This window comes from Aedes aegypti, chromosome 3 (assembly GCF_002204515.2).
Source record: "Aedes aegypti strain LVP_AGWG chromosome 3, AaegL5.0 Primary Assembly, whole genome shotgun sequence".
Taxonomy (NCBI): domain Eukaryota; kingdom Metazoa; phylum Arthropoda; class Insecta; order Diptera; family Culicidae; genus Aedes; species Aedes aegypti.
The window spans coordinates 346,804,997-346,831,942 of NC_035109.1; the positions used below are offsets into that span (position 1 = coordinate 346,804,997).

At 39.3% G+C, this 26,946-nt stretch overlaps 1 protein-coding gene across 2 annotated transcripts in view; it reads left to right on the forward strand.

Moving 5' to 3' along the window:
* Positions 1-3,640: 3,640 nt before the first annotated feature.
* LOC23687735 (heat shock 70 kDa protein 4) overlaps positions 3,641-26,946 on the forward strand; it is a 34,022-nt gene continuing 10,716 nt past the window's right edge. The window contains exons 1-2 of one of the 2 annotated variants that reach the window (XM_021852660.1): positions 3,641-4,125; positions 24,221-24,892. In XM_021852660.1, the coding sequence (XP_021708352.1) occupies positions 4,019-4,125; positions 24,221-24,892 (779 nt within the window). In that variant the 5' untranslated portion in view covers positions 3,641-4,018. The remainder of the gene's footprint in view (positions 4,126-24,220; positions 24,893-26,946) is intronic. The other variant, XM_021852661.1, reaches the window with a different exon arrangement.

Consider the following 26,946-nt stretch of genomic DNA (forward strand, 5'->3'; position numbering starts at 1 on the left):
CGGGCAAGCTGCGCAGGATCATCGCGATCCGCAGCGACTCTTCCAGTGGTTGCCCCGCATTCGACAAACGGTCGAATAAATCTTCCAAAACTACCAAATGGCACTCGAGATCACCATCTTCTGCGAGATTCACACTGCATAGTTTCTTCAATAAAGACACACGCGACGTAACCGTGTTCTTTTCGTGGTATGCTTTTAACTCATCCCAGAAAGCTTTTGCACTGTTTGCTTCCTTCACCAGTGCAAACTGGTTATCATCAATACACAATCCGATAGTGGCACGAGCTTTCCGGTCGTCTTTCGTCCACTGATCGGTCACTACAGCCGGCCTCGCATCACCGACCACATACCACAGCTCCTCCCTGGTCAGGAGCATCTCCATCCGGAACTTCCATATTTGCCAGTTCTGATTGTTCAGTCTGGCAAACGCAAACTTGTTCACATCCGCCATTTTGTCCACGCAAAATCACCACCGCGGAGAAACAACGCACACACACTCACACACGGCGTGATCACTTTCACTCTCTCGGAACCTTTTTCCTATGCAATCCGGAACCTTCCTTTCGGCACTGCTGGGCCCATAACCTGTTGGGCAGAGGTGGACACACCACAACGCAGAACAGGGTCACCGAAGCGGAACGCGGAACCAGGATTTCGGTAGGAAAGAAAACAACTACAAATCAACTACTGTACGCTACGAGAACTTTAATAAACACGTCTGAACGGATCGAACATCACATTACGGATGAATGGCAAAACTTTCCATTCTCCCTTTCTTCCTTCTATTTGGCGCTCTCGCCGCCTGCCCTACTGGCGCATGCGTCGCAGCCTCATTCTCCAAATTCTACACATTCAGTGTTGCCGCTTTGCATACGAGGCACAATCATTGCATACTCCAACAAAGGTGAGTTTAGATTTCACTGTCACTAACTGTCAAGGCTCAAACGCAATGATAGCGGAACGGCAACGGAAAACGGTTCGCCGGCCTGAACTACAGCATACTTGTCTACTCCGACTTGGTTCACTTTCGTTCGTTGCAGAGGCGTCGCGTCCACATGTGCAACATGTGCACTGCACAGGTGGCAAATCGTTCATAATAACAACCTACAATTTCTACTATTATTGAAGTACGATTCTTTAATTCTCTCAATTAAATTTAGCCTATTTCGATTATCTTTATCATTGATCATCGCAATTTTTACCTTTCAAAATATTTGTTGTTATATTTTTGCTATTCAAATTAAATGCAAAAGCTGTTTGGTGCGGCGCGAGATCTGTGCCCTAATTTTCCCTACGCGCTCAGTGCGATGCATGCTACGCAACACTTTGTTCCACGCTACACGTTGCTGCTGTGACGACGAAACCCAACGTGTGCACTCTCATCGGGAGACGCGTTGCCTTTTGTCGTACACACAATTCTGTATATGTGGTAGAATGTTTTTTGCACTACAAATGCCAGTGTGTAAGTAGCCAAAGCGTCAAATCTGGCTGGTGCACAGTCTTGCCACATCAATCTGTGCGAGCGTGCGGTGGGGAGACAAGAGACAAATCAATCCACGAGAGAGATCCATTTTGCTTGCTCTCTTTTTTCCTTCGCGCTCTCAACATCACCACGCTTGTGGTGTGGAGTACTGGCGTGATTTTTTAGACGGCTGACGGTAAGAAGTTTATGTAAGTTTGAGACTCAGGGCCCGCGCGTTTTTTTTGTACAACACTGGTTGAGAACCTCGCTTCCAGCATACAGTATTAGCGCGGTGGTACTTGTGATGGTCAATCACAAGACAATCAGAAAATGAATTCAAAAGCGGTCGTGCCCTCCGTATCGTCATCGTCAGTATAACGCTTGTGGTGTGGTTTAAAAGTGAGCAATTTTCTTGATGCGTGCACCAAGTACACGAAGCGAACGATCTTGTATTAATTCTACGTAAAAATATGTGGGTTATGATCACTAACTCTATATTGCAATATTAGTTAGAATCCAGTGCTTTATAAATCGAAACTAATGACATATATAAAATGACACTAATGTTGTTTCCGTTTTTAGGAACTGGGTCGGTTATCAGCACATAAATAAACCAACGTCAAGCAAATTGTAGTTCGGTCGAACTTGAATCGGGTTGGGGTTGAAACTGTGGTTCAGAACAGGCTGCGCCAGTTCCAACCTAGGTTCAAAAACGAATTTGACATAAATTAGAAGTGCACAGGTTGATAGTTAGGCCACGCGACGCCTCTGGTTCGTTGACAGCTCAGTCAGGATGGTGTGATTCATGCTGGCGAACCGGTTCCGCTTTCCGTTGCCGTTCCGCTATCATTGCGTTTGGGCCTTCATTGTGAGTTGTCTTCTAAAACAATAGTGGTTTCTGCGCTTGTGTACATACACGTTACATGTCACCAACACTATTTAAAAAGTGCTGGTGGAAAATATAAACAAAGATCAGCTGTTCCCAGCTAAATCAAATGGCAGAATTTTCAACCAGCAAATTTGCGCACGTGTTCGTGACACCACTCGACGAGAACTCAACGGACTAACATGATGGATGTGCATAATTGATTGAAGAATATATTCACATTTTATTAAAAGGGACAAAAAGCAGATAAAATTAAACATTCTACACATTCAAAAGCAATGTCACAATAGCTTCTTCTTCTTCTTCTTCTTCTTCTTCTTGGTATTAACGCTCCCACTGGGATAAAGCCGGCTACTCAGCTTAGTGTTCTTATGAGTACTTCCGCAGTTATTAAATGAGAGCTTTCTTTGCCTAAGTTGCCATTTTCGCATTTGTATATCATGTGGTAGGTATGATTACATCCTATGCCCAGGGAAGTCAAGGAAATTTCCATTATAAAAAGATTCTGAACCGACCGGGAATCGAACCCAGACACCTTCAACATGACTTTGCATTGTAGCCGCAGACCACTCGGCTAAGGAGGCCCCTTGTCACAATAGTATCTTTGATTTTAATTAAAAACTGTAGTGTAACATGCATCTTTTCATTTTTTTTTTGTTCGATTTTAATTAAATTGCGATGAGCGAAACAGGTAATCCATTCCGGAAGAACCATAATTTCGTAATATTATGTATCCGGTAGAAATCAAGACCAACATTTATTTATAATTATTGTTTTCTCGGGCCCCGTGCGTCGCAGCTAATATGTGAATAGTGCGCTGTGTTCATAAAAATCGTAAGAATGCAGCGCCACACTAAAAAACTGATTTCAAAATCACGCGAGTTGAGGCGCGTCGCGAGTCTCACTGGCGCGATCCGGTTTGGTGGCGGTGCGACAATATTCAAATCGATAATCACGGTTCCGATAACTAGAAAAAAAAAGTGATCATACTGATCTGATGTAATCCCGCACTTTTATTCAAAATTCCGCATTTCTAGGGAGCCCAGTTTCCAATGCAATTTATAATAAATTTGTTCTCAATCTATTTGTGATTAGGTGGCTCCCCAAATATTTCGGCGAGTTAGTCTTTTCTATGAGTTTGCGCTTGTCCCATACGGATTTTTCGAGCTGTCACCGTGACAGTCAACGCAGGAATTTTCGAGAACGTTGTAGAATTTCGAGTAAAAGTGCGTCCGTGTTGGTGCAAGCTCACGCCCGCCGCCGACGCAGCTGTCAGAGTGTTTCTTGCTCGCTTGTCGCTGTGTCCGTTCAGTTTCATTTTTTCATCGGCAAAGTTCAGATCGTTTTCTCGTGGTTAGTCGTGACTGCGTGTCTACCTCTGGCGCGTGAGTGAGTAATCAGCAGAATATTACCCTCTTAGAAGCTGAGTGGCAGTGAAAAGAAAGGCACACGCGTTATCCGTGAAAAGAAAGTGATTGAAAGTTTTCTCGGAATCAAGGTGCGAAATCCGCGGTGAAGGTCATTCCTTTTTCAGACGAGGGCAGAGTGCGAAAAATATCGGTGGAGAAGAAAAGTGGCCTTGTTGTAAAAGCAGGGTGGAAGAAGTAGCGCTTGGTGATAAAACTGGAATTTTCGCTTGATCAAACAGCCAAAGCAAAAGAATCGACACAATGTCAGTGATTGGAATAGATTTTGGCAACGAGTCGTGTTACGTCGCCGTGGCCAAAGCCGGTGGAATCGAAACCATCGCCAACGATTACAGCTTGCGAGCCACTCCGTAAGTAGCGATTTTTTTGCCTCACTTCCATTCTCCAGCCATACGCAATAGTTTTCTAGGTTCCGCATTGCATGAGCCAATATTATGTAAAATACAAGAGACAGATACGGAACAGTTGCCGATTGGTTTGATTAGGTTGTTGATATCTGCACGGAGAACTGGTTCTCCTTATTTAGTTAACCGATTTCGATAGGGGACATCCCTTTCAGAAACATCCCAGCGAGTTCCGTACCGTTCCTCTTGACAGCAATCGCCATAACATAACCTAAAACCTTCGAGAAGATTCTCGCTGGTTATCGATTTTTTCACTGGTGTAATCATTTTCAACCATCCGTTTGCTGGAGTTCTCCTCCGGAAAGTTGTAGATTTTTACATTTTGGTTCCATGGACAATCCCATTGAATGATCCCAAGGAAAAATCAATGATGAAATTGTGAGAGGGCCACCTCATGCCTTGGCTTTGGCTCGTCCGATTCTTGTGTATGCTCTCGACGTTTCACACACATTGCCGAACAACGATCAGAGGTTCCCAAATTTGGCGGATCACAAAATCCTTTCTTCAGTCAAAATTTATTGAAATTTTGCTATCTATCTGCTTTTGAGATTGTTTCCTGTGGAATTTTCACTTTGATTACAGACTGAGAAAAAAGTCATCTTGAGTCAACTTAAAATCGGACATCTACATATTAGGTCGTATGAATAAAACCAAGTTTTTGCTCAACCCGATTTGAGCAAAGTAAAGTCTCTGAGCATTCACTCAAAACCGTATGACTAAAACGATACTTTACTGAGAGTGAGTTCGAAATTCGAGGGCCCATTCACAAATTTCATAACGCTAGAGGGGGTGGGTGGGTGTTCTAGCGATGTTACGGTCCATACAAAAATTTAATAACATTCATACAAAAAGCGCTACAAGGGGGTGGGTGGGGGTCCAAAATGGCCAATTTCAGCGTTATGTAATAAATGAATGAGCCCACATAGCTTTTACTCTGTCAAAAAAAAAGTTTTTGTTTCGCTGTCTGGTATTTGCAAAAGAGGATGACGATGATCCCAGAGGAATGCAACTGAAGGCATCATGTCTGCCAAGAATGGGTCAATGAGCACAAGGAAATGAAGGTGAACATTTGCAAGTTCCTCGGGATCACAATTGAATCGCTGAATTTGACTGAACTTGATGATTTAGAAGAAGTAAAGAAAGAAGAAAGAAGTCGTAAGAAGGACAGGAGTAATCAGAATAGCACTTAAATGACAAATTATTCAAAACCATTTCGATTTGACAGTATAAGTAATGACACTACTACACTACTATTTCAAACAAATTCTGATGATGGAGCTGCTGATTTTCACAATGCTTCCTTTTCTCAGAAGCAAGGGAATATGGGTATTTTTTCAAAAACTACCACGTCACAATACGAATAAAAAACAGTGTTCATGTGGGCACCATAGCCTAGTCCGTCTGAGTATTAGTCCTGGCAGAGGGGGAACTTGGCAAAAGCCAGACCGAGGGTTCAGCCTTGACGAGTTAAGCTGTCAGGCAGCTCCAACTGAATACCATACAAAAAAAAATGTTTTACAGGGATAATTTTTGAAATTCACGATACGATTAGTCACTGGAGTTGCCCCAAAAATTCTTTCAGGCATTATTCTATGAAATCTATTTTGATCTTATTCAAAAATTCCTCAAGTTCCTCTAGAAATTTTTCTCGGGATTTCTCCAGTATTTCTCTATAAATATTATTGCTGGTGTTCAAACATTTCTCTAATTATTTTCAAATAAAATTTCCAAATTTCCATGGAATCTTTAAAATTTCTTTCAAGGTTCCACACCAGCAAAAATTCAGGGATTCTGTCCGATTTTCTTCAAACAGTTTTTAGGACATTATCCAGAGATTCTAGTGTTTTTTTTTTCAATTTAATCAATAAAATCTAAAAAAAAAGAATTTAATTTCAGGAGCTCTTTCAAAGATTTTCAAGGCATACTTAGAATTTACACACAGATTTTCTTTAGAAATTCCACGCGATTTTTTTTTTTCAAAACTTCCTCCAAATAAATCTGAAATATTTCCTTGGTATTTTCTTGGCGATATCCTTGAGTGAATGAGTGAAAAAGCAAAATTCCTGAAGGAATTTCGTACTCTTAAAGTTGCTCTAAGCGAAGATGTTGGAGAAAAGAGAAAACCTAGGAGAATCAATGGATACATTTCTGGAGAACTAGGGACTTCTTTGAACAATCATACTACCACGATTTTTGGAGGGATTCCTGATGTAATATCCGTAGTAATTTCTATGGTTATGCTCAGAAAAAAAACAGATTGAACTCTTGAAGGTATCTAAAACGAAATTTTAGAAAGAATTACTTAGACAGCTCATGTAACATCACAAACTCCAGACGAGATCTTTGTAGTAATATGTGAAAAAAATCCTAAATAATACGAGTGTTATACTTGTCGCAATGTCTCAAAAAATTCAAAAAAACATGCTATATTCTTAGAGAAATGTCTTCAAATGTTAGGTTAGGTTTCTTTTTGTGTTCATAATTCATGTATGTTTTTTTTGGTTCATGTTTGTTATTTTTTCAGGCAAGATATACCGAAAGCTCTAATATCCATTACTATCAGACGTTACTAGCTCTGATTTCCACAAGACATCATCTAGGAAAACGCTGCTGTCCATAAATATGAATCCCAGTATAAGGGAAATGATATTTTTTGCTTAACTTTAAATAGACTATTTTCTTGGTGGTGGTTGGTCCCTAGTGATAAATCCTACCTCCGTTCTGGTCACGATCTTCAGATTATCGTGATTCGTCAACATTCGTATTGATAAAGTGGGAGGACAGAAGTAAAATTTGAAAGAAACGAATGCCAGAACAGGTATCCACCGGCAACGCCAAACGGACCAACGTAATGTGGTGTAATTTGGAATTTGTGGATTGAATACTGACACCTATATTTTTTTTTTGCCAAGCATCAATATGGATGACTCTCGAGGATTGCTTAACGTAAAAGGGGTTATGACAAGGTTGTGGATTTACTGGGTAAATCCATCACATTGGGGTTATGACTTTGTGTCTAGTCAGGAATAGGGTCTGATTGGTATGGTAGAATGCAATAGAGTTCGGAATTGATAGACAGACTTTGAGGAAAGAAGTTTTCAACGTAAGGCAGCAGCACCTTGGAACTTGGAGGGCGCATATCTGGAGAGTTGGGCAGCTGTTCATGCTGGGTTACATTATGTAGAAAGTTGAATCTGTTTTGCCGCGCACAAATTATGGGAAGTATTTGAAAATGGCTTCTTGTTTAGATTGTGTAACGCAAGAGAGCATTTTTAGCTCTGCGTTATATTAGGAGGTTATTATAGTGCAGGGTCTACTGATGACTGTGTATGTATTTTAAGGGTGATTGAATGAAAGTTTTGTTGAGGGTAGTTATTGTTGAATTTTAGCATTTCGTAATTGTTTTGAAATGTTTGTCGTACAATTAGAAAGAATTTTGGGGTATTTGTTTGGTTATTATTTGCGCTTTTGCACTTGTAAATATTTTATTTAATAGAGATACTTTGTGTTAGGGAAGTGTAGGAGGATAAATTATAATTTATTAGAATTTTCTGATAGAGGCAGAGTTCACATGTTACTTAGGTATTGGAAAGCAAATGAGAACCACATTAAATAATAGATAAACACTAATGCTACATATTTTTATATTTTCATTTCATCGCGGTCCTCATTGCCCGAGCGGAGACGATAAAACTCGAGTTGGATATAATCGACGCAACTACGATACGGAAAAGAAACAGATGAGAAACTATCGATACATTTATTTAACTATAAAAACCACGTTTTAACGTAATAACTTTATTTATTTCTTCTCGTTTCAGCAATCCAACAGCCAAACCATCTCTACTATCTTTTTCATTTCCTCTTCGTTACATTTATAGTCCCTCTGATACTGAATCGAATGACGCATTCCGCTTTTTATCAGCGCTGTCTTTGCTGTACGTTGAGCATGGTGTCGGAGGTGGTGTGCTGTGTAAAACATCTGATGTGCTACACGGCACGCTACTTCCGGCATTTTGTTGGCGCGCGGGATGGGCAGTGCTGGTGATGATGTGGAGGGCGCTATTCGGTTTAGTGCCAGAGGGACTATATCTATTTAATGTATCTGAAACTTGTGGGACCGCTTTAAATACCGGCGCCTGCTTGTGGAAGATCCCGGTGTGCTAAACGGTATAGGACATGTTAACGGGGGAGGCTTGGTAGGTCCTCACCTAGCCCGTGTCTAGATAGGCGGACGGATGTCTGCCAGGGTGTGGATCGAGCAATTACAATTACAATTACTTTAAATAGACTATTTTCTTCAACACTTTAGAACAAACAGGTAATAAATAGTTTTTTTTTATTGAAGTGAAAAATACTTTGAAATTTATCGTAATTTTTTTTGTCTAAGTATTTCCAAGTCGAACTACCTATCTTTGAAAATTTATTTTTAGTCATATCAAATTTCTTGAACCTGGAATTATTTTTGAAAACCTGGAAACATAGAGGATTTTAATTTCTGTAAATGAGTAGACCCCCTGCAAAGATACAATGGATCATTAAAATAACCAAAACGGCCGTTATGGAAAGCATAGATAGCGCCACCGTAGCCTTGTGTGTTTGACAGAACAGCAATGCTGTCACAATGTTAAATCCCATATACAGTGGCGCCTTTGTTTTGATGCGGTGAGCACTTGCAAAAACTACATTCAATGATCCATTTATGCTCAACTAATGGATCATTGAAGGTAGTTTTTGTCAGTGCTCACCGCATCAAAACAAAGGCGCCACTGTATATGGGATTTAACATTATGACAGCATTGCTGTTCTGTCAAACACACAAGGCTACGGTGGCACTATCTATGCTTTACATAGCGACCGTTTTGGTTATTTTAATGATCCATTTGTTGGTACTTGTTTTCAAAACGTTCGTTAAAACAACTGCTTCATGATTTAAATCCTCGACGTCATTGCTTCGCAAATCCATGTTCCTTTCAACAAGACAAGACACGGCCTGTTTTGAATATTTTTCCCAGCACTTTATTTGAACAAGATCATCACTAAGATGAGTTTCATTATCAAAGACACGCGGCGTTCCCCAGAGGAAAGTTACAATCGCGGTTTTGCTCCCTTTTTATTTTAATCTAAAAAAGTACTTTAAAGTACTACTTCTCGTTATACAATGACTTTGTAGTTGGAAACCTCTGCTCGACATCATCTGATTTTGCAGGGCGATTTTTTAGTGATAACGGTGTGCGTGTACAGTGTTCTCGGTTACGGTTGTGTGGAGCAACCAAGTAGGGAAGACTGATATGAATCCAAGGGGGGTTCCTCTTTGGAGGGAAAGCAAATGGGGGAGGAAGGCATTGGTTATCACTATGGAAATTCGCTCACCCAGATGTCTATCTATGGGTGATGCTCGGTAGCGGAAAAGGAAGCCGCAGACTGAACGTCTTATCATATGGCTGCTTTTTTTAATCGGAAACGTGAGATGCACGAGACGAGCGAGTGGCGTATTTCAGTGGCAGTTATAGATTTATAGACATTGATGAACAAGACAGCAAATGCCAGTGTTATAATTAAGGTTTCTATTGATTCACTGCAATTCCTTTCACATGAAGAAAGATTCTACAACGAGCTTAACTCATTTGATGTCAAATAAATGGAGCCTTAAATAATTGAATTTAATATTCTCTCCTACTACAAGATTATGAGTTCAGCCAGTTGCATGTAGCATTCTAATTTATCAGTCAATCTTCTATGAGTTGATCCAAAAGGAACTTTTTGATCCCTGGAAACATTAAGTCTCGGAACAGAAATCCGAAAAATACTGTGTAAAGGAATTTCGTAGGAACCTATAAAATAAGTGCCATTTGCTTCTACAATTCAATATCCAGTCATGGAGCATCGACTCCAGAAAGTTAAACCGTAGTTCACTATATCTCATCGTTCCAACTCAGACGATCATTTTGCAGTCGTTCAAAATGAAACAAGAGTTCTGTTTTGTGCATTGCCACAAAACCACAACATTTATTACCAATTGTCATCAGTGTTGTACCTTTCGTCCGGAGTAGGTCAACGTGGAACAACTTTCTCAGAGCTCGCTAGCGGTGTCTGCAATGGAACCGTACGGATCATAAGCAACGAGAAAAAACCAACCAACCTTATAAGGGCAAGCCCAAACCGAGAACGTTACAATGCGCATCGGTTCGCAAAATACTGCGAAGATGCCGCAAATGGCAACTTTTAGGTCAAGATCGCTCAAAACATGCTAGTGGCTTGAGTTTGGCGTGCTTAGCTGAAACATTATTAGACAGATCGCACACGAATTGCACTTTGCATAAGTTTACGCATCAGTTAGAGCTTAGCTTCTATCGAGACAGACCAATTGCTTGTGGCAGCTGTCATACGGTATCGATCGATGACCAAGTCAAGTACGTTAGCCGTGTTCCATGATGAATACCTCTGCCAAACAGACATATAGACGTAACATTGAAGAAATTTTCTTTGATCACTCATTTAACATTCTTCTCAAAAAATCGCTTAGTTTCAAACCTCACAGCCAGAGGCGTAGGCATCATTTTACTTCGTGTTTGACGTGCACGTGTTACGTCTGTTTGTCTGTGCCTTTGCTAAGGAAATCAAAGTCAGTGTCTGCAGTTTTATTTTTTTCCTCTGACGACAACGACTTCGACGATGGTTCTGCTGCAATGCACATGATGGCCCCCTATGCGCCTCGTTTCCGTTTACCTGCCCACGAAGCGTGTTTCATAACGGCTCCCAACCAACAGTTTGTCTGGCTTGGGAGTTGCAAGTCACAGTCGAGTCAGACTGAAGCGAAGTGGGGTCCAATGCAAACAAACATACCCTCGGTAACATGCGGTGCGACGGGTGGTAAGAGGGTAAATGCAAAGCATTCAGACATGGCTTGATATGCGAACTTTGTATGGTGTTCCATATGGGAGCGACACTGTTTTGATTATGTCACGCGACCACTACGTAGGTCGTTTTTCGAAGCTCTTGAAACGGGAAATCATGGACAATTGGGTTGTCAAATGCCAAAAACGGGAATCTCGATTAGTGATTGGCGGGTAGAAACCAGAAAACAAAACTGGAAGTTGTAAAACCGCTTTTGAATTTAGCTCTTTGATTTCTGTCACCGTTGTGAGTGTAATATTGACTTATGATAATTGATCTAGTCTTTGGCTCGACTTGTACTGTTTCATATTTTTCGATGAGTCAAACTGCTACATAGAATGAGAGGTAGCACTTTGGTTTAAGATGATTATAAAACGAAGCCAAACATCGATTTTCAAGAGCAACAGTCTAGACAACCAAACAACGATCTTAGCTGCATATTTGATCGAATGATCATCACCAACATGAAACCATTCGATCAAATTTGCAACGCGAACGGATGTCAGGTTCTCTAGATCTGTGAACATGAAAATTCAAAGTTTGGCTTCGTTTTATATTCACCTTAACGTTCAAGAATCATCGTCTTCATCTTCAAAAGCAGTAACTCTGTTGAAAACTGGAATTTATCTAGAATTCTTTTGCTATTCCGCCCAGAATCCTTGTGTGATTCTATTCTTGTTATAACCTTTTCAGCATCCTTGTGAGCTTCTCTTCGAAATCTTTTGGGAATCTATGAGATTTCACTCAGAATTCTTTTGGGAATTCCGTCCATCATCCTTACAGGATTCCGTCTAAAATCCTTCGGTCAAGAATCTTCTGGAATTTTGTTCAGAATCCGTCTGGGATTCTGTTCAGAATCTTTTTAGGATTCTTTTCAGAATCCTTCTAGGATTCTTTTCAGAATCCTTCTAGGATTCTAATCATAATCCTTTTGAGAGTCTGTTCAGAATCCTTCTGGGATTCTATTCAGAATCTTTCTGGGATTCTATTCAGAATCCTTTTGAAATTCTGGTCAGAATCCTTTTGTGATTATATTCAGAAATCTTCTGGAATTCTGTTCAGAATCTTTTTGGGAATCTGTTCAAAATCCGTCTGGGGTTCTGTTTAGAATCCTTCTGAGATTCTTATCAGAATCCTTCTGGGATTCTGTCTCAAATCCCTCTGAGATTCTGTTCAGAATCCTTCTGAGATTCTATTTAGAATCCTTCTGGAATTGTGTTCTGAATCCTCTTTCTGCGATTCTGTTTAGAAACCTTCTGGGTGCTGCTCTAACTCCTTATGGGATTTTGTTTCATATCCCTCTGAGATTCTGTTCAGAATCCTTCTGGTATTCTGTTCAGGATCCTTTTGGGATTCTGTTCTGAACCTTTCTGGGATTCTATTCTGAATCTTTTGACGTTAACTACGTCTTACGGCAATATACTGGGTGTCAATTGAAAATCTAAAATTTTGCGACCGTCACGAAATTATGTAAGATTTTGAACGCTAATAACTCAGTCATTTATCGATAGATTTTCAATATTTTCCCACCAATCGATCGGAAATGTATACAACAATTTCCTCGAATGGAGAAAACTGTTGATTATTGACAATAAACTATTGAAAATTGGGAAAATGTCGACCCCTTTCTTACGCAACCAATCACGTGCAAGCAGTTTTCCACGCTTCTTTTGCGTTCCGCTTCGCACTATAAAACCAGACCGATTCCTGCTTCTTCGCTCATTCTTCTTTTTGCCGTCAGACTGTGAACATGGTCGGCGAGCAAGTCTCGAGTGCCTTTCGCATTCTCAGCTCAGTTTTCAATGGAACGCGAATGGAACAACAACACGCCGCCACGACTGAAGCCGCTTGTTGAAGCGCCCATCGTCATCGCCACCGCAAACCTCATCGGGCGAGGAGGATTCCTACCAGTGTGCCGTCAAAATGTGTCCGTGTTACGCAAATTCAACGATTCAATCAGCCCTTTCCAGAGCCAACAAATGTGTTTTAAAGAGTTGATTGTGTAATATTCCTTAATTTGTTCGAGATGGCTGAAGAAAATCGACCGAAGCCGCTTGTTGAAGCGCACATCGTCATCAGCACCGAAAATCTCACCGGGCGAGGAGGATTGCAACCAGTGCGCCGTCAAAATGTGTCCGTGTTACGCAAATTCAACAATTCAATCGACCCTTTTCAGAGCCAACAAATGTGTTTTAAAGAGTTATTTGTGTAATATTCCCTAATGTGTTTACCACATACTTGCTATAATTTCTTAATTCATCTCATAGCAGCATACAATAATTGATTTATTACGAATAATTGACAATACGGCAATTTGAGGATGTTTCCGAGGACGCTGCTGCTGTGCCGTTGGGATGCAATATATTTTCTATTGTTAAAGAATGATTCAAATATTACGTAACGCAAAATTTGCCAGCTTTGGTTCCCCTTCTTTCCCCACGTAATGAAAGTTTTTAAATTTTGACGTTAACTACGTCTTACGGCAATATACTGGGTGTCTATTGAAAATCTATAATGTTGCGACCGTTACGATATTTAGTTTGAACTAAAGGAAGGCTGCAACTATGACAATCGACTTAAATTCAAATGCAGAAAATCACTTGGCGTAGTTAACGTCATGCGGTCGTGTCTTGTACACAACCCCCACTGATTTTTTTTCCTTGGATTATGTTCATAATCCTTCTGGGATTCTGTTCAAAATCCTTCTGAGATTCTGTCCAGAATCCCTCCGAGATTCTGTTCAGAATCCTTCTGATATTCTGTTTAGAATCTTTCTGCAATTGTGTTCTGAATTCTCTTTCTGCGATTCCGTTCAGAATCCTTCTGAGAATCTGTTCAGAATCCTTCTGGGTTTCTGTTCAGAATCTTTCTAAGATTCTGTTCAGAACAAACTCTTAAACAACTTTAAACTTTTCATAATTTAACCCATAATTTACCCATTTTTACCACGCGTTATGGGTAATTAATTCAAACACGCCCTATCAAACACTACCTCAGCATCTACACCACCAAGCCTACCTCTAGTTCAACCTGCAACCTGTACTTCGTTTTGGTAGAACTAATGGTCAGATCTATCATCGCTGTCTCCCTCTTCAAAGGAACAAAAGCCTCCTCCACTGACCTGCGATCGATTCCAATAAGGTCGACATCGTCTGCAAAGCCAAGAAGCTTTTGCGATCGTATGATGATAATTTGATTTGTTTCTCTGCACTCCAGATCTCCTCACCCTCGATTGCAATGTGGAACAGTAAATTTGAAAGTGCGTTTCCCTACTTCAATCCGTCTTCGTCTTCAATCCGCACACTTGATTTCGAATCATCCAGCGTTGCATGTATCAGCCTAATTGGTTTCGCCGGAAAACTATGTTCAGACATTATCTGCCACAGCTATTTTTTTTTTCATTGAATTGTACGCCGCAATGATGGTGAGTCTGCAGGTTATATCAGTCCCATATAAAAAGGAAATGTAGCATAAATTGGGGTCTGCATTGTGAATTGCTAACATGATTTCAGTGGATTCTCTAAGAGAGCTTTAGCTGATTGCGTTTGAAATTTTAAGCAAATTTCCAGCGGTTGTTAAAAACCTGAGCTGAAAAGATTTTTTGAAAATTTCTTGGGAGATCCAAGTGGTTTTCTACTGATTGTGAGATCTTGAGGAGAATCTTCGAAACTTCTGTTCGGTAGATATCTAGAGATAAAAATACTTATGCTTCGTGAAGTCTTGTTTATATTACTAGCATGTCAAAGTTCTTATGAGGTCCCTGACGAGATTTTATATGGATGTCTGCATACAGTGTATTTTTCCCGCCATTCACAGTGTATTTTTAAGAGATCCCTTATCATATCATAATCATCGTACCTTATCTAATGGCAAAGCCCACGGCTACAAAGCAAAATCTTGCTGAAGGTGTCTGGGTACTATTTCCGAAAGTGTCCTTAAGAACACTAAACTAAGGGGTAGGCTCTGTCGTAATGTCAAGAAGAAGAAGAAGAATCAAATCATATTGATATTTTTGATAGATGAATTAATTTGAGATCCTTTAAGTATTCATAGGCGGATTGTTGTTCAGTTCTTAGAGTCTTTTATAGATTCCTGTGAAGACGCTTTTTAGATTTAGAAATCTTGCGTTAAGTATCATAATAGCGTGTTTTATGTGATCAAATTCTTTCCATCAATTTTCTCTTACGCAAAATTCAATCAGTTTTTGTTCTTAGAAAATAATGATTTGGCTATTAAACGTTAACCTTTTGTGGAAATATGGTCAAAATCTGAGTATCTGATAGAGCGGAAATTAATCATATAATTCTTAAATCTTTTATTAGGATTTCTAGATATTGCACGGCATCCTTGAATTATTGTTATTTTTGAATGTATATAATGCATCTTTCTTATTCGAGTTGCGTACAAGTTTATTGCAACTTCGTCAAATGTCCCTTGAGTAGCGATGGGCAAATTTGTCTATAACATCGATGTTGCTGAATCGATTCACATTTGAACTGCCAAATCGATTCACCGATCTAATCGAATCCTTTGAATCGATGTTTTTGAATCGATTCAAATCGAATACGAATTAAATTTAAGAAGTTTGAGATGCGAGCAAAAGCAGTTCAATATCTTCAACATCCTTAAAATAAATCAGTTTTGAAATTTAAAAGAACAGATTTACTATCTTAAAGCAAGTTAAAAATTTGGTTTCTTTTTCACCAATCATAAGTATTATTGTCCGTTTGATAACCTAATCTTATGATTAACTTTAATTTTGATATTTCTAAAAATCCACGAAATGACAATTGAAATCAACATTAAATGTTAAACGGCACAATGGCGGTCGAGAATATGCGGTGACTATACGTAAATTTTACGTACAGTCGCTGCATATTCTCGACTGCCCAACGTTCAATAAATGTGTTATTTTGTGTGGTGGATCTATTCGGGATGGGAATCCGTTTGCATTATACAAACCATCTATTATACATATGAATTATATTTTTCTGTGCACGACTTTTTACTACTTATCGAAATTCACTGAATCTTTTGGAAGAATACAAACCGGTGCCGTTTTGTAAGAAACCTGTCAGTATAATATTTTCCACGCTGGAGTGAATGTAACAGGCCAGTCTAATCTTATACGACTTCGGCTGCTACTGAAGCAGTTTCACTTCTTATCATTTCAATCGCGTCGCAATAAAATCGATCTTTCAGCGATAAACTTTAAACCCGATAGATTAACCCCATATAATTGAGCGAAAATCTCACGGATACAGAAAACGGCAAGCAACTCGATGCATGACGGCAATATCACCATCTGCCTCTGATTTTTTTTTTTTTTTTTTTTTTTTTTTTTTTTTTTTTTTTTTTTTTTTTTTTTTTTTTTTTATTTCTTTATTAGTATCATTCCAAACATTACATTCATTATTTCTTATATCTAGGTGTTCTGTGTTATTAGACAACACTATCATCCTAATTTGGTAAAACAAATCTAAGATTTTATTAACATTTTGTTAACAACATATTACATTTCATTTGCCGTAGCAGTTCAGATTTTTTACAGGTGAGTTGATTTCACCTGCTTATAAGAGAAAAAAAAGTTTTTAATATACTTAACCTAACTTAACCTAAACATATAACGCATTAATCGTGGCAATAGTAGATTGTAACGTTTTTTGCCTGAAATTATTGATTATTTTATTTGACATTTGTTCCAATGTTTCAACATTGGATATCCTATGTAACTCATTGGTACTATACCAGGGAGGAAGCCTCAGAATCATTTTCAAAATTTTATTTTGAATTCTCTGCAGAGCTTTCTTCCTGGTATTACAACAGCTAGTCCATATTGGTACAGCATACAACATGGCTGGCCTGAAAATTTGTTTGAATATCAAAAGTTTGTTCTTAAGACAAAGTTTTGATTTTCTATTAATAAGGGGATAGAGACATTTTACATATTTGTTACATTTGGCTTGAATGCCCTCAATGTGATTTTTGAAAGTTAAATTCTTATCTAGCATGAGTCCTAGATACTTAACTTCATCTGACCAATTTATTGGAACCCCTCTCATCGTGACAACATGTCTACTTGAAGGTTTCAAATAAAGAGCTTTTGGTTTATGTGGGAATATTATTAGTTGAGTTTTGGAAGCATTAGGAGAAATCTTCCATTTTTGCAAGTATGAAGAAAAAATATCCAAACTTTTTTGCAATCGACTACAGATGACACGCAGGCTTCGTCCTTTGGCGGAGAGGCCTGTGTCATCCGCAAACAAAGATTTTTGACATCCCTGAGGTAACTCAGGTAAGTCAGATGTGAAAATATTGTATAATATTGGTCCCAAAATGCTGCCTTGGGGAACACCAGCTCTTACAGGAAGTCTTTCAGATCTGGAGTTCTGATAATTAACCTGAAGTGTACGATTTGACAGATAACTTTGAATTATTCTAACAATGTATGTTGGAAAATTAAAATTTTTCAATTTTACAATCAAACCTTCATGCCAAACACTGTCGAATGCTTTTTCTATGTCTAGAAGAGCAAGACCAGTAGAGTAGCCTTCAGATTTGTTGGAACGGATCAAATTTGTTACACGTAAAAGTTGATGAGTAGTCGAATGTCCATGGCGGAATCCGAACTGTTCATTGGCAAAAATTGAATTCTCGTTGATGTGGGCCATCATTCTGTTCAAAATAACCTTTTCAAAAAGTTTACTGATGGAGGAAAGCAAACTGATTGGACGATAGCTAGAAGCTTCTGCAGGATTTTTGTCTGGTTTTAAAATTGGAACAACCTTAGCATTTTTCCATTTGTCAGGAAAATATGCTAATTGAAAACATTTGTTAAATATATCAACTAAAAATGATAAGCTACTTTCTGGAAGTTTCTTGATGAGGATGTAGAAAATTCCATCATCGCCAGGAGCTTTCATATTTTTGAATTTTTTAATAATAGTTCTCACTTCTTCCAAATCAGTCTCCCAGGAATTTTCGAAAACGTTCTCTTGATTGAGAATATTTTCGAACTCCTGAGTAACTTCATTTTCAATTGGACTAGTAAGTCCTAAATTAAAATTGTGCGCACTTTCAAACTGCATAGCAAGTTTTTGAGCTTTTTCGCAATTAGTTAGTAATAATTTGTTTTCCTCTTTCAATGCCGGTATAGGCTTCTGAGGTTTTTTCAAGATTTTAGATAATTTCCAAAAGGGCTTAGAGCCGGGGTCCAATTGAGAAATTTTATTTTCAAAATTTTTGTTTCTTAAATCTGCAAAACGTTTCTTGATTTCTTTCTGCAAATCCTGCCATATAATTTTCATAGCAGGATCACGAGTGCGTTGAAATTGCCTTCTCCTCACGTTTTTAAGACGGATCAAGAGTTTAAGATCATCGTCTATAATCACGGATTCAAATTTTACTTCACATTTTGGAATTGCAATGTTTCTGGCTTCAACAATGGAATTTGTTAAAGTTTCAAGAGCATTGTCAATATCAATTTTAGTTTCTAAAGAAATGTTAACATCAAGATTAGAGTCAACATACGTTTCATATATATTCCAGTTGGCTCGTAAATAATTGAAAGTGGAGCTGATAGGATTGAGAATCGCTTCATGCGATATTTGAAATGTAACAGGGACATGATCAGAATCAAAATCAGCATGAGTAACTAATTGGCTACAAAGATGACTAGAGTCGGTTAAGACCAAGTCAATCGTAGATGGATTTCTAGAAGAGGAAAAACATGTAGGGCTATCAGGGTATTGAATTGAGAAATATCCTGAAGAGCACTCATCAAATAAAATTCTGCCGTTGGAATTACTTTGAGAATTATTCCATGACCGATGTTTGGCATTAAAGTCACCAATGACAAAAAAATTTGACTTATTGCGAGTTAATTTTCGCAAGTCAGTTTGAAGCCAATTAACTTGCTGTCCAGAGCATTGAAAAGGCAAATAGGCAGCTATGAAAGTATATTTACCAAACTGTGTTTCAACAGAAACACCTAAAGTTTCAAAAACTTTAGTTTCAAATGACGAAAACAGTTGATGTTTTATACGCCTATAGAGCTAAGTGACATTTGAACACACGCAGACTAGCATACACTCGTCATACACAGTTTGTTTTTGTTTTCCTCAAAAAAAACTTGCACACGCATTCCAAACTCATCAAAATGCATATGGAAATATTACCCAATTTGAAAAAAATATACCTGGTTTCTGGGTGTTTTTCGAGACTGAGTGCATTTTGTTTTCCTCTAAGGTTCACAACTACATCTACACTAGGGCACCCATACCATTGGGCGTGATAACCACTATGAATGATGATTGCAACTCCCCCACATGCCCCATCAAGTCGATCATTACGATAAACAAAAAAGTTAGGATCTTTTTTAAATTTGGATCCAGGTTTTAAATAAGTTTCGGTAATAACTGCTATATGCACGTTATTAGCTGTAAGAAAATTAAACAGCTCGTCCTCTTTACCATTCAGAGAACGAGCATTCCAATTTAAAATATTTAAATTATTATTTGGATCCATTAGAAAAACGTAATCCAATAACAATTTTATTTGTAAATTTTACACCTACTTGGACTGCTTCAGTCATAGTGGTGGCTTTGAACATTGCATCAATCATAAGATTCAATTGTTCAGTTAGAAAATTAAAATCAGAGGCAGACATATCATCTGATGATTTCCCATTGGAATTTTCGGTAGACGAAGAAGCGGGGTAGGAGTTACCTGTGGCGGTAGGGTTTTTTCCATTTGATTTGAAACAAGTAGAATGGGTACTCATGGAACGAACAGGGGAAGAGTTCAAATTACCTGCTACGATATCGGCAAAGGATTTACCGTGGGTAGATACATTCGAAATCGAAAGATTCGAACGGCTACCCGACGGATTAAAATTTGTTTGTGAATGAGCATGATTATGATCTTCCTGGTGGGTATGATTCCTAATCAAGCGATCGTTAACTGAAAAATGAGCATTGTTCGATACTCTACCAGGCAAATTCCGGAAACGACCGTTATCGTAACGGATATTATCCTTCATCTGCCTGGCACGAGCCTCAACGACTCTTTTGCGTGAAATGCATTCCCAAAAGTTAGCTTTGTGAGGGCCTTTGCAATTGGCGCATTGAAATTTTCTGGTATCTTCTTTCACAGGACAGTCGTCCTTAGCGTGAGAAGAACCTCCGCAAATCATGCATTTAGCATCCATGCGACAATTTTTTGTACCATGACCCCACTTTTGGCACCGACGGCACTGAGTGGGGTTCTGGTAATTTCCTCCAGGTTTCTGGAAATGTTCCCATGTCACACGGACATCGAACATAAGTCTTGCTTTTTCTAAAGCTTTAATATTATTTAGTTCTTTTTGGTTAAAGTGAACTAAATAATATTCTTGAGAAAGCCATTTCCGAACAATGCCAGATTGGGTTCTCTTTTTCATAATGATTACTTGGACTGGGGAAAATCCAAGTAAATCATTTATTCCATTTTTGATCTCTTCAGGTGACTTATAGTCACTTGAGAGACCTTTCAAGACGACTTTGAACAAACGTTCAGTTTTGTCGTCATAAGTAAAAAAATTGTGCTTCTTCTCTTCAAGATATCTGAGAAGAAGTTCGCGATCTTTAAGAGTTTCCGGCAAAACGCGACAGTCTCCTTTCTTTGCGATTTGGAAGGAAACCTTGATTCCCCTAATGGAGTTCAAGATCTCCTGCCTAAATCCCCCAAATTCGGAACAACTGACCACGATAGGCGGCACTCTTTGCTTCCTCACTTGAATCACAGAGCCTGGGCTAGAGGCTGCTTCGATTTGGTGTTCGGAAAATTTGTCTAGAGCATCGAACTGATTGCTCATTTCAATACAATTATTCATTTCACCCTTGGAAGAAACTTCGCATTCCGGGGAAGCGTCCTTTCTTCCATTCTTGCCACGTGTAGCGACAGTTTTAAAACCCACTTTTTTGGAAGGAAGTAGTGAATTCAGAGATTCACCCTTCCTTTTGTTAGTTGTTGATACCATGTTTAGTTAATAAACGAGAAAGACGTGACCTTCGAGAGGTTTTTTCCCTAGACGGTGTCCAAGAAGGATTACCACCGCTAGCTTTCGCCAACGGGTCCAACGAAAAATCGAAGGCACGGGTCCAAACAAGGATCGTAAAGGGATCAATAGTAGAAAAAATAGTACTGAAAAGTACTGTTTAAGTAGCACTGAAAAGTACCGTTTTTAATTTTAGCACTGAAAAGTACTGTTTTATTGCTTTAGGTAGTTTTTAAGAAAACTTCCAAGAGCAGAGAGAATTCGTGTACGCACAGCACGAAGGTACGATGCGCACTGATCTGCCTCTGATTAATTCACCTGATCCGGTTGCGTTTTAATTTACAAACAAAGCAAGAGCGAATGCGTTGGTGTTAAAACATTTAACGGATGTGGACAATCTACAGAACCATAGCGCACAAAAAGGCCAATTTAAAAACCGTCTACCGATCGACCGAACCTGACTCAAGGGCCCAAAATGGGATAATCCATAAATCCTCCTCAAGTTCACCAGCAGCCGCAATATTTGCGAGATGGCGAACCGTATTCCATATTTATAACTTTGCTCGGAGGTAAAGGTCCACACAGAGTCATTACGCAGCGGCACACTGCTGCAATGTGTCGCATGCGATTCTTACAGTGACACAGCAGATCCGAAACGTCTCAAGAGCGAATGGACTTGTCGTTGGTGTTCTGTTACTGCTGAGCTGGTTGGTCTGGTTTGCTGCTGTCTGCTGGGGTACGACAGTATACTCGACATTATGGGGTGCCACTGATGGTGGAAGCGTTAGTCATCCGTGTCTCGCGAAGTTTGCTCAAGGGGTCATCCATTCAATACGTCACACTTATATGAAAGAGGAAGGGTCCCCGAAATATCCATTCCAGTTAAGCAAACAAATTCAACTAGAGCGGTCATGTGACGCAATTAGCGGATGTCCCCCAAGGCGTATGACACTGTCGTATGCAACAGTAGTTTATCTAGATGACCGAATTTGTGTTCCCATCTGGCGTTTGGTGTCCCCCTCCTTCAAATCAATCAATTTTTTTTCTTGCCCAAAATCCCTGGAAATCGTTCCGCTTGATGGATTTGTTACGTTCTACAACGGTCATCGTAACAGCCATTTACCTGAGGTAGATACAGTCGACTTTTCATAACTCGATATTCAAGGGACCATCGACTTATAGAATTATCGAGTTATAGAACATATGGACACAAAAAATCATAAAATCATAGTATCAAATTTCTGTATTTCCAATACTTTTAAGATCACTTCTGTAAGAAAGCAATATTATTTTGTTTTTAGTATTTTGAAAAATCATGTTTAAACGCTTTTTTTTTTCAAAATGCTTGAGAAATCACTTACTTTTTACTGAAAATTTATATTTTTATTTTTATGTGTTTTTTAACTTCCATTGCAAAATGCATGTGTTTATTCAAATCCAAACCAGAAGCGGTCCAAATTTCCCTGTATAAACAGAATTTTTAGATAGATATCGAGTTATGGAGGGAAATTTGCCTCACACGTGACATTGACTAGTGGAGATATCGAGTTATAGAAATATCGACTTATGGAGAGCACGATGTATGGGAATTTGAAGGGACCGAAAAATCCATTGAGTTATATAATATATCGATTTATAGAACATCGAGTTGTGGAGAGTCGACTGTAGTTCAATATGTGACGCGTTCTCATTTTATTGGCAGGAAAGCGGCAGAATGGCAATCAAGTCTTACTCAGGACCTAGGCCACCCATAGATATCTTAATCACCGTGTTTTGATCAGGTGTTAAACACATGGCGGCACGACCGGCCAGCAAAATGTGTAAATCGATGACAGTTTACCGATTCTCTATCGTCGTATGGCACATACCTCTAAAGGCTTGGGAGCTCCGAGTTTGGTGGATGTCGAACTGAAATTCATCGACTTTTATGGTGTTGGGTTTGAGTTGCACGAAGCTGGTCGATGTTAGTTTGTGCGAGAGCAGCACTGATTGAGATCCATTAGCTCGTACCTACATACCAACACACAGTTCGATGGTTGTTTTGGGGGGCGGTTTTAGCAGCTTGTTAGTGTGCTTACATCCCACACCGTTTGCCGTCTTTCACAAACAGCAGGTGATGCTTGTTTCTTATGGTATGGAGATGTAGGTAATTGTGGGTAATTCCATGGTGCATCCTCACTACGCCTTTGATCTCAATTAATCCAAGCGTGATGCATGTAGAATAAGGTGGCCCAATTTGATATTAACAAAAAACAAACTTATGAAATCTGTGAAAGTTTGAATGGAATCCGGCAACTCTATAAGGGGCTAAATGAACTTTAAGTTAGTACAGTGGCAGTTCCAGTAAATGTGAAAGTGCGATTCTGAGTAATTCATGAATTACTTCAGGAATTAATTCAGGAACACCCCTCTCCCTTCTTCTTCTTTCTAGCGTTACGTCCCCACTGGGATAGAGCCTGCTTCTCAGCTTAGTGTTCTTATGAGCACTTTCACAGTTATTAACTGAGAGCTTACTATGCCAATGACCATTTTTGCATGCGTATATCGTGTGGCAAGTACGAAGATACTCTATGCCCTGGGAAGAAGAGAAAAATTCCAACCTCCAGCTTGGTCTTGCTGAATAGCTGCGCGTTTACCGCTACGGCCATCTGGGCCCCTCCCCCTTATAGTTGGCGAATTCCGCTCAAACATTTATATTAGCTTCTGCGGGACAAAATGAACATATTTGGGAGGTGTAACTTAAGATTTTTGTAATTTGATTATTATGGGCCACTTTAACGTACAGATCTACACTTCAATTAACAGATGTTACATCGCGGGGTAAAAACTGGACGTTGCCTCTCGCGCAGCGAGCAAGAGATGTTCTATTCATTTTGCCTTATTCACCTGATTTATTTTAAGAACCACTCGGCAACATCGTTTCTTCGTCTCATTCTACCGACATCTCATAACGCATCATCATTAACCCCGGAGTAAACATAATCCTTCCACCTCTTTCGCTTCCCCCGTTTGGCTGACTCAGTACAGCACCATTTCATCATCGACTATTAAAAGCACTTGTTAACGTTACTTTCCATTTCTCTTCCCCCAACCGGGTTCTAATTATAGATCATGCGTTGCATTCGCGGGACGAAACCGTGTGCTCGGTGTGGCCGCCAAGAACCAGCAGGTGACCAACATGAACAACACAATCGGCGGCTTCAAAAGGTTGCTCGGACGCAAGTACAATGATCCGCACGTGCAAAACGAACTCCGGAAGATACCGTACAAGGTGGAACCCCGGCCGGACGGTGGCATCGGCATACGGGTCAACTACCAGGACGAAGAGTGCGTATTCAGCCCGGAACAGATCACCGCCATGCTTTTCACCAAGCTCAAGGACGACTCTTTCAAGGAGCTCAAAACGCAGATCAACGACTGTGTCATCACGGTGCCGTCGTACTTCACCAATGCCGAGCGGCAGGCCCTGCTCGATGCCGCCGGTATCTGCGGACTGAACGTGCTGCGGTTAATGAATGAAACCACCGCCACTGCACTGAGCTACGGGTTCTACAAGCAGGACCTGCCGGCACCCGAGGAAAAGGCCCGCAACGTGATCTTTGTCGACTGCGGTCACGCGTCGCTGCAAGTGTCCGCCTGTGCCTTCCACAAGGGCAAGCTAAAAATGTTGGCCAGCTGTGCCGATCAGGTTGGCGGTCGGGACTTTGACTATGCCTTGGCGGAGCACTTTAGCAACGAATTCCAGACCAAGTACAAAATCGATCCCAGGACGAACAAACGGTAAGTGGTGAAGCTTAAGGAGATAGGATCCGTCATCAGTTTCAGAAGCAGTTTTTTAGTTTAAAATCATCAAAGTTTAAATAAAAGTGTAACAGTGAACACATTTTCATTTGAACTTTTTTTTTTATCTTTATTATCATTTAAACTTTCTATTCTTCAACCGAAACACAGTGAACATATTTTCAGCGCAAACGGTAAACTTTTTTCAAACGATCTTAGTAACAATGAGAGATTCACTTCTATCTATTCTCACTAAAGATTGAAAGACAATCGGATGAAAAAAAAGTCTAACTCTACTACATACAGCATCTTCGAAAAAAAAAGTTTAAAATGTCAATCACGGTATGCTACAATATTTCGCGCACGCTCCTAATTTCGCTCACTGCAATTTCATTCATATTTCTTAATATAAATTGGACTACATTATTGCATGTTATGTAACCATGACTGAAGAAGAATTATTCAAAATACTAGCTAACAAAAATTTCTTTCGCACGCGAAATATGGGTACTTTACAGTAAATTGTTGGTATGAAAAATAAAACAAACATTTCGAATATGTAGTGTACGTATGTAGGTACTTCTTTCATGTTTGTTTTCCGTCTTATTCACCGCCTGTGTTTAACGAATTTTTGGATTTTGAAATCTGGATCCTCTTTGGAGATTTTGAGAGTAAATCACTCACCAGAGCCATTATAAAATTTTAAACCTAGGATTGTTGAGATTCCAGTAATAATTAATATAATAAGAATAATAATAGGAATAATTTTGAAGCTTTCTACATTCCTGCTGAATTTGTTAACAGAATATTAATGTCCAATGATAAGACGGGGTTGGTGGTGTAATGGTTACCGCATTTGCTTCATAAGCAGAAGGTCATGGGTTCAATCCCAGACTCGACCCTTTTCTCATACTTTGTAGTTATATCTTTTACTTGATTCTATCTACCACTCTTAATATATCAGAGTTGATCTACTCGTTCATAGCATTTGCTAGAACCAGAGACGGACAAGAAACCGTTTCCCTACGCTTCCATTCTTCCATCATTATAGAGCACGCATTTTCCTTAAGCATAGGCAGTCTGCCAACCCAAAAAACAAGCCTCTGTGCGATAAAATTAACATTTCTACACCTTCCCGCATGAACTGGCGTAGATGCAGAGGTATATCCGGTTTACTGTGGGATCCAGTTTAATACATCATCAATTCCTCCCCCTTCCCCTCATTGGCCTGTATTCTGACGCCATTGTTGCCTAAAAATAGAAGATCGCCTGCTACACTGAAAGTGTGCTAGTCCCAAAGAATCATCGGTACAACTGATCTGGCGATACTGGAGTAGCAACCACGGGCGGCCAAGCACAAGTCTAAGCTCATAATGGTTAGACTTTTGCATATTTTCTTGGAATTCTGGTCCTAATCTTTAGGAATTCACTGGTAAATGTGTGATTCGAAGTAGAACAAAAATCTTAGGATTTAAGTGAGATCTCTGTTTTGTGGATTTTGTTGAGGCCCTAGGAGCATCCTGACTATTAGATGAGTATCCTGGAATTCAGGACGGAATGTTGAAACTTTTAATATGAATTGTATTGACTTCTAGTGGTAGGTAATTGTTAGAATTTCGTAAAAATCATCTTTCAATCCCATGTATTTTTTTCTGAAGCTCTAAATATTCTTACTGGTATTCAAAAGTTTTCCATTGAAGCCTCGAAGACTCCTGCCGGTATTCGAAATATTCTTAACAGAATCATCGATTTCCCTCTGAATTCCAAAGATCATCAAAGTTGAAAAGGTTTTTACTAGAATTACAAATTTAACACCAGAATCACAAAGATTCACAACAAATACCAAAGATTCTTCGAATCGACAGATACGCGAATTCGTGTACTAGTACACGTACTAGTCTCCGGGTAATCGAGTCCGACCTGTAGATGAGAATCCTGGAATTCAGGAAGGAATGTTGATACTTTCAATGGGAATTGCAGTGACTTTTAGTGGCAATTGTTAGAATTCAGTGCAAATATTTTTTTAAATTTTATGTATTGTTTCCGAAGCTCTA